Genomic DNA, 14994 nt, shown 5'->3' with positions numbered 1-14994 from the left:
GCAGGTAAGATCATTTCATCAGGGGGGAGAGAAAAGGAATGGAACAGCATCCAGCAGCCATATGCATTTAAATATGGTGCTCGGTCGCTCCAGCTTCTCCGCCCCCACTGCGTCACGCGAGTGTAGCAGGCCTAGTAGTCCTCTAGTGATCACTTTTACCAGCAAGAGAATTATTTAAAAACCTACATTGAGCAGATCCATAAGTGACACATGACTTGAATCAGGGCCTCTTCCCCTACGTTATGCTGGTCTTGGATTAGATATTGAAAACTTGTCATTCTCTTTAAAGGTGTTTTCAAAGACCTTGATCTCTTTAGAATTGACATCCTTTTTCAGATGTGTGAGTGTGACCCCCAGCACACACTAGGCCAGCTGCCCTCTCATTTATTTACCAGCCTCCGCTCAGTACCTTTTGTAGCAGCTGTGTCTGATGTTTCGTGTCTGTACAATTCACTTCAGTGGGACTGCACCACTGAGCGCTTTAGTACAAGACACAGCTGCTACAGAATCGGTGGAGCCGTGGCTGGTCAGTCAGAAAGGAGATGGGCCACTCACTGGAAGTACACCATTAATTATACAGAGAGCTGTAGTAACAGACACAACTGCTACAAAATCGGTGGAGCCGTGGCAGATCAGCCATAAAGGAGATGGGCCACTCACTGGAAATACGCAATTAATTTATACAGAAAGTGGTAGTACCAGACACAGCCGCTATAGGAACGGTGGAGCCGTGGCTGGTCAGTCATACAAGGAGATGGGACACTCATTGGAAATACACCATTAATTATTCGGGCCTAGGAAACTCCTTTAAATGGACCGCCTGTATCATTGAATGGATAATCGCTGTGGTGCAGCTCTTATTTGGTGAGATTCAATCCAATTATATCATTACCTTTTTAAAAATCTGTTAATTATTCCTCATACATAAATTAGCCTAATAATGAAGCTTTACTTAAAGCTTGTTCAGATAATAGATATGTAAATGGTGCCCGTAAAGAAGCTATAATACATGTGTATAGGGAGCATGAGCTCATGGGCTGTGGATTTCTTAGATTAGAGAAATCTGAAGCAGAGTAGAATACATCCAGTGAAACATATAAAACTAATAAAAGCAGTGTTACCGGATGTATGCAGGTACTGTGCCATCCTCCCTGCTAGTTGTGTACAGATGTCAACATATAGCACAATAAAGCTTGTGTGCTAATGTATAAGCGTCTACACACTTTATACTTCCCACCCTCAGAGCTGTCCGTCCTCGTGAGCTGCACCTTTTCTTTGGGATTTATTGAAGGCCACCCTCCGTGCGGCAGCTCTTTGGGATAGGCCTGCAGAGGCTCTGAGCACCTTCTCTGCGGAGGCAGAATTATAACACAACGGAAGATTTACTAAGCTAGAGTCACCAGAATTCTGCCAAGGTTTGTGCCAATAAGTCCTGGTGCCAGGCATGCCCAGAAGGGATTTATATATTTCCGACACTTATTACATTCCACCAGATAGGGCAGAAAAGTGACTAGAAAGGAGGTGATGGCATAGAAGAGTCTTAAAATACTCCAAATTACAGAAACATTATGGCTGAAATGATTGACCTATAGTAAGCCACTATGAGGTGGTGTATGGAAAAGTTTGACGCTTCTTCTGCCTGTCCTCATTTACTTTTCAAGGGGGTTAGCACACTCCCCCCAATTTTTGTTAGATATTTTGATATGTTTTGAAAGAACTTGCTATATTTTTTTTATTTTCAAAAGCTGCTTCCAACCTCAGGCCCGGGTGTCACTTTCGGCCTGTTCCTAACAGGAGTGTGTTTGTGGCGTCAGACCTATGTGTGAAGGGGGCTGGCTGCTCAGGTTAGAAGCTTTGCTGCTCCATACAACCATGACAGAAGCGGCCTGGCTTGCTTACTAAATTATTCAGCCCTCATCTCACTCTGTTCTGGCTGATAGCTGAACCTTGAGGTATTCCTATATCATCTTAATATAGAAGCAAGTGTCTGTATAATCCTATTACCAACATATCCAAACGTAACTTCATGGAAAGGGGACAAAGCCGTCTACATTTATACTGCTGTAATAAAGCTCACAAATGTATATTGCAGTGTGTGAAGTTTTTCATTCACTTCTGCAGTTTTTTCTGGAAATATATTGGACCAGGGTGATGAAACAAATCCAAAAATTAGATGTGTGTACGTGTTCTGTCTTGGTCAGCCAAGTGCATCTACACCAGGTCTCCAGACATCAAGTACATTTAGGCACTCCGGTTCTATCAGAACTTTGTTCTTGTCATGCTTCATTAATATCATTGAGTACTCCAGAGCTGAAAGCAATATTTTAATTAAATCTATATTTCTTCTGTGTGAAGGTTTTCTACAGATGATTACCAAACAGTAGTTCCAGTTGAAGGTCAGAATCTCAGAAGTTGTCCATATATAAAAGCAGTTTTGATTTTATATTTTGCCCCATTATGATTGCAGCTCCTGTACAGCTGACAGTATCTGTAGTGGTTCTGCCCGAAGGAAAGGAGCTCCTTTACAATTCCTGTTATGGACCTTAGAGAAGATAGCGCTGTCCCTCCCCGGTTTCATTATAACTTTCCTTTTTCTTCTTATCTACCATTACCAGCATGTGCCTATTTTTTGCTGATTTGTTTTATGGTTCTGTTATATTTATACATCTGTACATTCTTTCATTTGGTTTCTTAGTTTTAGTTTTGTGCCACAATATACTCCGCTTCAGTCAGTTTGTTCTGGATTGTACACATTTTTAGGCAAATGAAATGTGTGCCCTTGTTCCACGAGTCCTGCGTTACGAGCTGCTACTTGCAGACCTGAAGCTGTGGTATATATGTCAGTACATGGTCTTTTATCTCACCTGTCTTCATCTGCTTTCATTCCATTGTGTTTTTTTTACCCTTTTCCCCACCTTGCTGGTGTCGTGTGCTTTTATTTTGTTTTTCTTTCCCAGCCCCCTCCTGTGTCCGAAGAGGAATTGCAGCTTCAGCTTGCACTTAGCTTGAGCAAAGAGGAACATGACAAGGTAGAGCTCAACACTTTTTCTACCAAATCCCAAATTATAGTAGCCATTTTCACAATTAATCAGTCCCTCCAAAAACGTCTGCTGCAGTTTCTGAAATAGTGGATGAAGGCGCAGTGCAACTAATGACCACTAACATTCTGCTTCTTTCTGCTTATCTCGTGGATTGAGAGCTGGAGAAGAGATCAGTATCATCACTGGTTTATGGTGACCTCACACTGTTCGCTCTCGTCATCATCTACTGATTAGCGTGAGCCCCCACTTGTGACCTTCCATGCCGTCTTCCTCACTGGGTGTCAAATTGCAAATCCTAAAGCATTTAATGCTTATTTTGATTTTTCTATAACCGGATCAGGTGTTTTTATTCCATGCATGTAATCACTCGCCTCAGTCCATTGAACCAGCAGGTCTCAGCTTAATAAACACTCGCAAACATGTGGCTTGTGTTTTAACTCTGCCTCCTCAGCTGCCGCCTCTCCCGGCATCAGACAGGAGGGCTGGCGATCCAAATCACTCCTACACTGTAATACAAGCTCACGCACTGGGGCACACGGCTCAGACGTTTGTGTATTCAAGGGATTTCCCAGCTGGAATAGAATATCTTTAGATGGGTTTACAATAGAAATGTATATAATTAACTAATATGCTTCAAAGGAAAGCCCCATGAGATGACAAGAGATAAGCTAGCCGAATACTCTGTCTGCGAGGCCAGGCAACCATTTTTTTTGGGCAGCTGATAATGTTTGAAATACAGTATGTCACAAAAGTGAGTACACCCCTCACATTTTATTATTTTATTATCTTTTCATGGGACAATACTAAAGATATGACACTTTGATACAATGTACAGTAGTCTGTGTACAGCTTGTATAACAGTGTAAATTTTGTGTTTCTTCTAAATAACTCGACACATTAATGTCTGAACCGCTAGCAACCAGTGTACACCCCGATGCAAAATAGCCGAAGTGTCAATATTTTGTGTGGCCACCGTTATTTTCAAGCTTTGACTTAATTCTCTTGGGCATGGAGTGCTCTAGAATTTCACATGAGCCATGGGAGTCCTTTTCCATCCTCCATGTCGACACCATGAAGCCAGTGAATGTTGGAGGCCTTGCGCTCCTCCATCGGAGTATCAGTAAAAAGGCAGTGGTCACCTTAGAAGTGTTAGGTGTCATTATCCTGCGGGATTTGGAAGGTAGGAGATCATGCTGCGCTTTAGTATGTCACAGTACATGTTGGTATTCATGGTTCTCTCAATGAACTGTAGATCCTCACAGCCAGCAGCACTCATGTAGCACCAAACTATGACTCTCCCTCCAGCATGCTTGACTGTAGGCAAGACACACTTGTCTTTGTCCTCCTCAGCTGGTTGACGCTACACTTGCTTGACACGATCTGGCCCAAATAAGTTTTATATTGGTTTCTTCAGACTACAGGACATGGTTCCAGTAATCCATGTCCTTAGTTTGCTGAAGATAAGCAGACTGTGGGTTTTCTTGTGCATCAGCTTTAGAAGAGGCTTCCTTCTGGGATGACAGACATGCAGACCAATTTCATCCAGAATGTGGCATATGGTCTGAGCACTGACAGGCGGACCCCCCGCCCCTATAACCTCTGCAGCAATGCTAGTAGCACTCATGCATTTATTTTGAAAAGACAACCTCTGGATATGATGCTAAGCTCTTGCACTCAACTTATTTGATCTACCATGGCGAGGTCTTTTCTGAGTCGAACCTGTCTTGGTAAACCGCTGTATGGTCTTGGCCACCGCGCTGCAGCTCAGTTTCAAAATGTTGGCAATCTTATAGCCTGGGCCATCCTTTTGTAAAGCAAAAATATATATATATATTTTTTTTTTTTTTTTAAATCCTCTGAGAATTCTTTGCCATGAGGACCTATGTTGATCTTCCAGTGCCCTGTATGAGGGAGTGTGTGAGTGATGACATCAAATTTAACACACCTGCTCCCCATTCACAACTGAGACCTTGTAACACTGAGTGGCTAATTGGGCACAATTGTGACAGTTTTTCTTATGGGTGTACTTACTTTTGTTGCCAGCGTTTTAAACATTTATGGCTGTGTTTTGAGTTATTTAAAGGGCACACCAAATTTACACTGACTACTTTACATTGCTTCAAAGTGTCAGATCCTCATTGTTGTCCCATGAAAAGATGTAATAAAATATTTACGAAAATGTGAGGGGTGTATTCACTTTTGTAATATACACTGTATATGGATCAGGCTTTTCCATTACCCAATCTTTTTGTAACAGCCAAGCGTTCCTGTGTACATCGAAGTTGGCAGAGAGAACGGTCTTCTGAACTGTCATTTGGCCGGAAGCTGTCCTGTGTGTTTGGCCAGCTGTAGGAAGCGGCCATCCTCTCCTGATAAGGCCACCTGTAGCTCCATATTCAGCTTGGGCTCAACATGAGAATTAATGCTGCATGGCTGTGTATTGTCTATGATGGGGTGGGGGGCTGGCTTGAATTTCCATCTCTAAGCATTTTATTTCTATATATTTCTATTTTCAATAAATCCAAAGATATTTTTTCTAGCTGGCCAATGATAGTGCGGTCCTGATTTTGCCGTTCACTGTAAGGTTCTTTCATACTAGTCTCTTCACAAAACTAACACAAGTGCATGCCAAATTTCCAGTAGGTAACTGTGATCATTTTCTTTGCGCTCATGCTTCTCTATGTAACTTTGACTTCAAATCTTCAAAAAAACTGATTTCCTGAAGTAATCTTGAAATTGTGCTTTTAAATTTTGGTTTCTTAATTCTGGAAGAATTGGTATTGAACTGTAAGTATGTGAGTGTATATTCTACCCCAGTGCACAATGGTCAGCAGGTAAGAAGCCTTTATGGCGCGTTAAAGGGCGGCTTCCATCATGAGTGCTCGTTTATCCCTACTTAGGAATAGATCCAGCCATTTAAATATCTAATTTTAAGCAAGTTTCCTGCTCAGGTTCTTGAAGTGCTCCCTTCTTATAGGCAGTCTTGGTGTTTTTGTGGGAAATGATGTGCATGCTCGTGACTCCCTCAGTCCGCTGAACATGACTCTTGAAGAACACTGTAAGGATGTATTTTTTTTTGCTTGGCCAACAAGCAGATGGTACCGGCCATCCCCCCAGTTGTATGGCATGCATTACTGTTGATTGTTCCCATCATTGTCTGTCTTTCCTGGCACAAAGCAATGCGTATTTAGTATATTTTATGCAATTACTATGTGCTCTTACACTAAAAAGCCTTCAGTGTTCAAAGCAAAGAAGCAATCTTCCAATATCTCGGAAAAAATAAATGATTGCACATTGCTTTGTGTTCAGGTAAGATACAATTTAAGTTTCTTCACCTGTCATTAGACACCATTTCTTAAGATTTTCTCCAGTGAAAACATTTAGACCACATTCACAGCTTAGTGTTGTGCCGGGCTGCATTTTACTATCTTGCAATGTTGTTTTTACAGATGAAACCTGTTAAATATGTTTCACCTGTTTAAAAATGAGATCAACAACATAGTAATGTGAGCCCTGCGCTATTAAGGGATCTGTTCTTCCAGAGATTTCAGTTGGGTCATTGAGTTTGTGACAAATCATTTCTACTCATTGTACCTGTAAACGCAGCAATCTTACTAGATGTAATTGAGCCTCGTCACCTTTTTTTTTGACACTCTGGGATAATCTAATTTAGCTGTCTGATCTTAACCCATGAGATGACCATTTTTGAAATCTGCCTTCATCACTTTCTGTATATTCCTGTGTTAAGGCCCCAATATGTGCTGTCCGGGAGAACAGAGTATGTACTATACAGGTTCCCGGGCTGCCTGGTATGGGCAGGATACTCCGTCAGATCTCCAAAACCGTCTACACTGAGCCCAAAGTTACATTAGCAGTTTAGCCACAAGTGTATCTCTAACTACACAATGAATATACAAATTCTGACACTGAACCATTTTCTGCACTTTTACCCTCTTGAATCTCTTGAATTTCCAGTTTCTGCTGAGTTGAGTGTTTCTTCTCTGAAATGCGATGTTTCATTGATTCTAGCAGTATGGATTTTATTTACATATCTAGGTACAGAATGTAGGTGCGTATAGTTACTAGTGGGCCTGTAATTTTCATAGGTGTCGAGTCTCAAAATGAAAACTGTCATATAAACTAGCAACAAGACAAGCACCGACACTGCGTAGCACACAATGACTTGCCCAAGGGTGTCTCCCAGTGACTCAATGTGTCCAGAGTCCACAGTCCGATACTGGGATCCTGAGCTTATGTACTTGTAACTTGTGCAGTTGAGATTAGAAATGGGCACCTATCACTGGCATTTCCATAAGGCAGGTTATTTGGACAACGGATGTATTAGGCTAGGTTCACACTTCCATTGTTTTGCATCAGTCACAATCCGTCGCCTTGAGGAATTACGGTATCCTGCAAAATATTTTGCAGGAATCCAGTTTTTCCCCATAGACTTCTATTAGTGACGGATTGCGACTGATGATGCTGCGTTGCATCCGCTGCGTCGTGGTCAGTCGTTTATTAACTGACCACCAGGCGAGAGCAACGCAGCCTGTAACGTTTTTTGAGCAGCGCAATCCGTAGGATTTTTGCTGCGCATGCTCTCTGGCTCCCTGCACCCGTAACCAGGATACACATCGGGTAACCAAGCAATGCGCTTTGGTTAGTTACCCGATATTTACACTGGTTATGTGTGCAGGGAGCCAGCGCTAAGCGGTGTACGCTGGTATCCAAGATAAATATCGGGTAACCAAGCAAAAAGTGCTTTGCTTTTAGTTACCCGATATTTACCCTGGATACGTGTGCAAGGAGGCCGACACTTCCCCGCTCGGCTCCGCCCCCTCCCGCACTCCGTAATGTGTACACACTCGTACACACTCACTCACTTGTCCCCAGCCCTGCAGTCCCCGCGGCACTGACGTCCTCAGCGCCACGACCCCGCTTGGCTCCGCCCCCTCGCACTCCACCCCCCGCACACAACGGAGTCCGACAATGATTTCTGTTCTTTGTCATCCGTTGTACAACGCATCAGTCACATGCGTCAAGCAACGCATGTGACTGATGCAAAACAATGGAAATGTGAACCTAGTTTTACAGAGACACACCGTCAGAAATGTCAGTGGTGAGTGCCACTTTTTTACTCTTCTTTAAGTAATATTAAAAAGAAAACTTACATTTCATCTGCTAGAAAAGAGCACATATCTGACTTTGAGCATTAATAACCCCTTCATGAAGGGGGCTTAATGTGGTATTCCCACTTTAGACATGCATGGCATATCCACACGGTCTTCCTGGAAGCCATGCCCATAGAGGAAATGGGGGCATACACCTTTATTAGCTGGCGCTAAGCCAATCATTATATTAAAAGGAAGGGAACAGTTCCTGCACATGATGAGAGTTACAGAAAGAGTTGCATCGGCCCTGCTCCATTATAGCCAATGGAGCAATCCACCATTCTGCACCATTTCTGATGGAGGTTGATGGGGGTTCTGTATGTCACAAATTTATGGTAGGTATTTTTCCATTACCCCATGTGAAATATTAGTTGATGCACATGCTTTTTAACAGCAAATCAGTCCCAATTATTGAAAGCTGCTGTTATAGTGACCTTGAACCCATGTACACACAGGTGGTTATGTAGGTTTTGTTCACACATCACAAATATTTATTTATTTTTTTTAAACATGGTTCTGTGTCAGAAGTTGTAATAACCCAGACATTTGGTCATCTAAGTAGGATTGCTGCATAGTCTCTCACCCAAACATCATGAGTTAATTATATCTTCATATTGTCATTGACAACTGATAATGCCTTTGTCGTTTTTTGATTTTCTGTATTATCCTTCTTGTAATTTAGATTATAAATGATTTTCCGATATTGACAATTCCATTTTCTGATTAGGAGGAGCGTATCAGGAGAGGGGATGACCTGAGACTTCAAATGGCCATTGAGGAGAGCAAGAAGGAAGCGCCATCAAAACAGGAAGAGGTAAAGTATCTCTCTTCTCTTCTGGCGGCACCATAGTTTTTCTTTCATAGATTTAGTCTGAGAGAAGACAAAATTCCATAGAGCTCAACAAATAGAATGTTGATTCACAGGAAGAGGAAAAACCCCATGAGGCAGATGCTATTTACCCCATATTAGGGGTAAACTCCTTTTATGACTCCACATGCGGCAATCAGACAAGCTCCCTGGATCAGAGAACCCTAGTTCAGCTGTGTCCTCATTATAATGTGTAGCCCAAAAGTGTACACTGTATTCTAAGAGTGGGCACACTAGTGATTGTATAGAGGCAAAACTATGTGCCAGTCATGAGCATCTATGTCTCCTAATTTATCCTATGATTTATTTTGACTTGCAGCAGCTGCATGGCAATGGTCGTCACTTTGCCATACACCCAAGTCTTTTTCGGTAGCAGTTTTTTCCCATTAATACACCATTTGGTACTTAATTGTACATCGTGTTTTGTTGGGCAAAGTCCATGACCTTACATGTATTAATATTAAACTTCAATTGCAATTTCTCAACCCAAACCTCCAGTTTATATAAAGCCCTCTGTCATATTAAATGTCATTCCCTGTGTTGATTACCTTGCAGTGTTTTTATTTTGATCTTCAAATATTAAGTCTTTTTTGAATGCCCTCTTTATGGTCATTCATAAATATATGAAAATAAAGATGGCCCAGTTCTGATCCATGTGGTAACCCATTGTTAACTGTGACTTAATTTTTGCTTCCTATTGTTGAGGCAGTGATTACAAATAATTTCCATTAGTCCCATTGCTCTCATTTTATGTATCAACCTTTTGTGTGGCACTGTATCAAATGTGTTTGAAAAGTCAATATACACAACATCCACTGCATTTCCCTGGTCCGGTCTGGAACTTACCTCTTCATAGAAGCTGATCAGATTAGTTTGACAGGAACAATGCCTCATAAAGCTATGTTGATACTGGGTCATGAGGTTATATTTCTTGAGATACTCAAGATAGCATCTCTTAGGAAACCCTCAGGGATTTTATCCACAGTAAATATTAAACTCACTGGCCTATAATTTCCAAGCTTCAGATTTTGTCCCCTTTTTGAATATTGGCACCACATTGCTATGTGCCAGTCCTGTGGTACAGACCTAGTTAATATGGAATCTGTGAATTCTAAAAATCTATCACTTTACTCGGGGGTGTATGCCATCCAGACATATGGATTTGTCTACTTTAGATTTTGACATGATCTGTGTTTACTGCTGGGTTAAGCAAGTGACATTTAAGGCAAAATTTTTAATATACCGTATTTTTCGCTTTATAAGACACACTTTTGTTCCCCCAAATTTTGGGGGAAAGTAGGGAGTGCGTCTTATAAACCGAATATACGGGGGGGGGGGTGTAAATGTGTGTATGTATGTGTATGTACATGTATGTGTGTGTGTGTGTGTATGTATATACATATATATGTATATACATATAGCGGACCCTGCTGTATGTATGTATGTGTGTGTGTATATATGTATGTGTGTGTGTGTGTGTGTGTGTACATATATATATATATATATATATATATATATATATATATATATATATATATATATATATATATATATATATATATACACACACACACACACACACACACACACACACACACACACACACACACACACACACACACACACACACACACACACACACACACACACACACACACACACACACACACACACACACACACATATATATCTATATATATATATATATATATATATATATATATATACACATACATACAGCAGGGTCCGCTCTGGAGCGGTGCTGGGAGCTGGTGAAGCTGCAGGAGGCAGCCTTTGCTCTCCCGCTCATATAATATGCACAGCCGCTGTCCATCAGCGTGGTGCTGAAACCGCATCGCGCTGATGGGCAGGGGCAGTGGGGCATATTATATGTGCCTGTGCTCCCTTTGATCGCACATGATCCCCCCCCCCCTGTGTTAGATATGGCCCCCATACTGCTGCCCATAGTAAAATAAAAAAAGCTTTACTTACCTCCAGCGCTGATCTCCCGGTCTCCTGCTGCTGCTGTCTCTGATAAGGCACGCAGAGATGATATCACTCTGCCGTGCCGATCACATGACCGGCAGGAAGGACCAGGAAGTGGAGGAGGCCGGAGCTCAACCCCACGGAGGGAGACACCGGGATTACAGCGCTGAGAAGGTAAGGAAAGAGTGTTTTATTTTATTATGGGCAGCAGTATGGGCATATCAAACACAAGGGAGATGTGCCATCTATAGGGGCCATGGGCAGCAGTATGGGGGCCATATCAAACACAGGGGAGATGTGCCATCTATAGTGGCCATGGGCAGCAGTATGGGGGCCATATCAAACACAGGGGAGGTGTGCCATCTATAGGGGCCATGGGCAGCACAGGGGGACGTGTCCCAGCACAAGGGGGCTATATTCAATATAAGGGGGCCATATCCAGATTAAGGGGGGCTAATTTTATGATGGGGGCCATGAGGGACATATACCCTATATGATTTGTTAGACGGACACTGGCATTATAAGATGGACCCCATTTAACATTAAAAAAAAAAAAAATCTCTTTTCCTTCACCAAATTTGGAGGTGCGTCTTATAATCAGGTGCATCTTATAAAGCGAAAAATACGGTACCTAATTGTCACCTTTGATGGGATTTTCTTATATAAATACTGTAGAGAAAAAGGTTTAGTAGATTGGCCTTTCCCTTATCCTCTTCCACCATTTCACCCATGCTATTTTTGAGGTGGCCAGCACATATTATTTTTCAGTTTTATTTTTTATTGTTTATGTTGTTGAAGGAATACAGCAAATGTGTTAAATGCAACTTATGATATAAATATCGAAAAGCCAATAAGAGGCTAAAACATAACTTTTAATAAAAGTATGTAAAAGACCTAATACTTAGGCCAATGTAACCATAAGCATCCCCGACTGCTATCAGGATATAAGGCGTAGGCTTCGCCACACAAGAGAGAGCCCCTCAGGGATGCTACAAATATAACAAAGTAAACAAACAAACAAAAAAAGAAAAATATATATAGATGTGTTTCCACGTGTTATCCGGACAGCGGTCCTTTTTTTTTCCCCTCCAATTTTTCTAAAAGCCATATATTCTTTTATTTTTTATTTATTTATTTTTTTTCATTGGTATAACATAAATTCATTTTATGTACTGGAAAATGGGGGAAAAGATCTAAACAAAAATAAAAAAAATGTCTCCAAAGCTGGACAAGCTTTTTAAACCGATTTCCTCCTTTTAGACATTTATGGCAAATCAATGTGTTTGACCAATTTGGTCTGTGAAGAATATTTTCATTATGGATGTTTGTTTTTTTTTAATTTCTTATTGACAATAATTGCTTTTTTCATTAGTGTTGTATGTGTAACTTGCAGTATAATTATACTGAGCACTATTTTTGTTTTCTGTTTATTACTCATGTGCATTATCAATTAATTTTCCATTAGTCTTCCCTGATGGACTTGGCAGATGTGTTTAGTTCTCCTGCTCCTGCTGCACCTTCGTCAGATCCATGGGGGTCCACAGCTGCACCTACTGCTGATCCTTGGTCTGGTGGAGTAAACTCTTCAACAGTGCCAGCCGTATCTGATCCCTGGGGAGGACCTCCAGTGGCAACAGGAGCAAGTACAGACCCATGGGGTGCTGGGGTGCAGACAAACAGTGCTCCCGGTGACCCCTGGGCGGGGACTCCAGCTGTTTCTTCAATAGATGCCAAGTCTGTGTCTGACCCGTGGAATCCTGGAGGTAAGTTGTACATTAGTTTACAAACCACCTATTTAAGATATATTGAATGACTGAGAAACATTGTCATTGTTCAGATATTGGAAAAGCTGCTTCATTGTTTCTTTTGTAAACCTATATAAGAATGTGAGTCAAAAATCCACCAAAGACTTAAATGCAAAAAGACTTCATTTATAATAAGTGTTCAATAAACTAAGTACTGTACAAAACAACACAAAGGGTGCTCAGCAAGGAATCCAAGTAAGAAGGGATACAACATTGCAGGATTAGACTACATAAATAGGGTGGGTATAAAGTGCACGTGCTAGTAGCAGCAAAATAGTTTGACTTGGCGGGAACCTACAGTCATGGCCAAAAGTTTTGCGAATGCTACAAATTTTAATTTTTACAAAGTCTACTGCTTAAGTTTTTCTAATGGCAATTTGCATATACTCCAGAATGTCATAAAGAGTGATCAGCTTAACAGCAATTACTTGCAAACTCAATATTGGCTAAGAAAATGAACTTTAACCCCCAAAACACATTTCAACATCATTGCATTCCTGCCTTAAAAGGAGCAGCTAACATTGTTTTAGTGATTGTTCCATTAACACAGGTGTGGGTGTTGATGAGGACAGGGCTGGCGATCAGTCATGATTAAGAATGACACCACTGGACACTTTAAAAGGAGGCTGGTGCTTGGTATCATTGTTTCTCTTCAGTTAACCATGGTTATCTCTAAAGAAACACATGCAGCCATCATTGCTCTGCACAAAAATGGCCTAACAGGGAAGAGTATCGCAGCTACAAAGATTGCCTCAGTCAACAATCTATCGCATCATCAAGAACTTAAAGGAGAGAGCTTCCATTGTTGCCAAAAAGGCTCCAGGGCGCCCAAGAAGGACCAGCAAATGCCAGGACCGTATCTTAAAACTGTTTCAGCTGCTGGATCGGACTACCAGCAGTGCCGAGCTAGCTTAGCAATGCCAGCAGGCTGTTGTGAGTGCTTCTGCACGCACTGTGAGGCGGAGACTCTTTGAGCAAGGCCTGGTTTCAAGGAGGGCAGCAAAGAAGCCACTTCTCTACAGAAAAAACATCAGGGAACGACTGATATTCTGCAAAAGGTACAGGGAGTTGACTGCTGAGGACTGGGGTAAAGTCATTTTCTCAGATGAATCCCCTTTTCGATTGTTTGGGACATCTGGAAAACAGCTTATTAGGAGAAGAAGAGGTGAGCGCTACCACCAGTCTTGTCTCATGCCAACTGTTAAGCATCCTGTAACGATTTATGTGTGGGGAATCGGCTCGCTCACAGTCTTGCCTAAAAACACAGCCATGAATAAAGAATGGTACCAGAATGTCCTCCAAGAGCAACTTCTCCCAACTGTCCAAGAGCAGTTTGGCGCCCAACAATGCCTTTTCCAGCATGATGGAGCACCTTGCCATAAAGCAAAGGTGATCACTAAATGGCTCATGGAACAACACAGAGATTTTGGGTCCATGACCTGGAAACTCCTCAGATCTTAATCCCATTGAGAACTTGTGGGCAATCATCAAGAGACGGGTGGACAAACAAAAACCAACAAATTCTGGCAAAATGCAAGCATTGCTTATGCAAGAATGGACAGCTATCAGTCAGGATTTGATCCAGAAGTTGATTGAGAGCATGCCAGGGAGAATTGCAGAGGTCCTGAAGAAGGGTCAACACTGCAAATATTGACTTGCTGCATTAACTCATTCTGTCAATATAACCTTTCTTTGTCGCTCCATTGGGAGACCCAGACAATTGGGTGTATAGCTTCTGCCTCCGGAGGCCACACAAAGTATTACACTTAAAAGTGTAAACCCCTCCCCTCTGCTATACACCCTCCCGTGCATCACGGGCTCCTCAGTTTTTATGCTTTGTGCGAAGGAGGCTGACATCCACGCATAGCTCCACATCTTAGTCAGCAGCAGCTGCTGACTAGGTCGGATGGAAGAAAAGAGGGCCCATATAGGGCCCCCAGCATGCTCCCTTCTCACCCCACTCTGGTCGGCGGTGTTGTTAAGGTTGAGGTACCCATTGCGGGTACATAGGCAGGAGCCACATGCTGTTTTCCTTCCCCATCCCTATAGGGCTCTGCTTGAAGTGGGATCCTAATCGGTCTCCAGGCACTGGGACCGTGCTCCCTCCGCAGCCCCTGGGGAAT

At 42.1% G+C, this 14994-nt stretch overlaps 1 protein-coding gene across 7 annotated transcripts in view; it reads left to right on the top strand.

The window, feature by feature from the left end:
• Positions 1–14994, top strand: part of LOC142256662 (epsin-1-like) — a 139437-nt gene that overhangs the window by 95103 nt on the left and 29340 nt on the right. For 4 of the 7 annotated variants that reach the window (XM_075328474.1, XM_075328477.1, XM_075328476.1 and 1 more), the window contains exons 6-7: positions 8940–9026; positions 12532–12829. In XM_075328474.1, the coding sequence (XP_075184589.1) occupies positions 8940–9026; positions 12532–12829 (385 nt within the window). Of the gene's footprint in view, positions 1–2957; positions 3030–8939; positions 9027–12531; positions 12830–14994 lie in introns of all 7 variants that reach the window. The other 3 variants (XM_075328472.1, XM_075328471.1, XM_075328475.1) reach the window with 1 other exon arrangement.

The sequence above is a fragment of the Anomaloglossus baeobatrachus genome, chromosome 11 (genome assembly GCF_048569485.1).
Source record: "Anomaloglossus baeobatrachus isolate aAnoBae1 chromosome 11, aAnoBae1.hap1, whole genome shotgun sequence".
In the NCBI taxonomy this organism is placed as follows: Eukaryota; Metazoa; Chordata; class Amphibia; order Anura; family Aromobatidae; genus Anomaloglossus; species Anomaloglossus baeobatrachus.
This window is presented reverse-complemented; position numbering and strand designations above follow the sequence as displayed.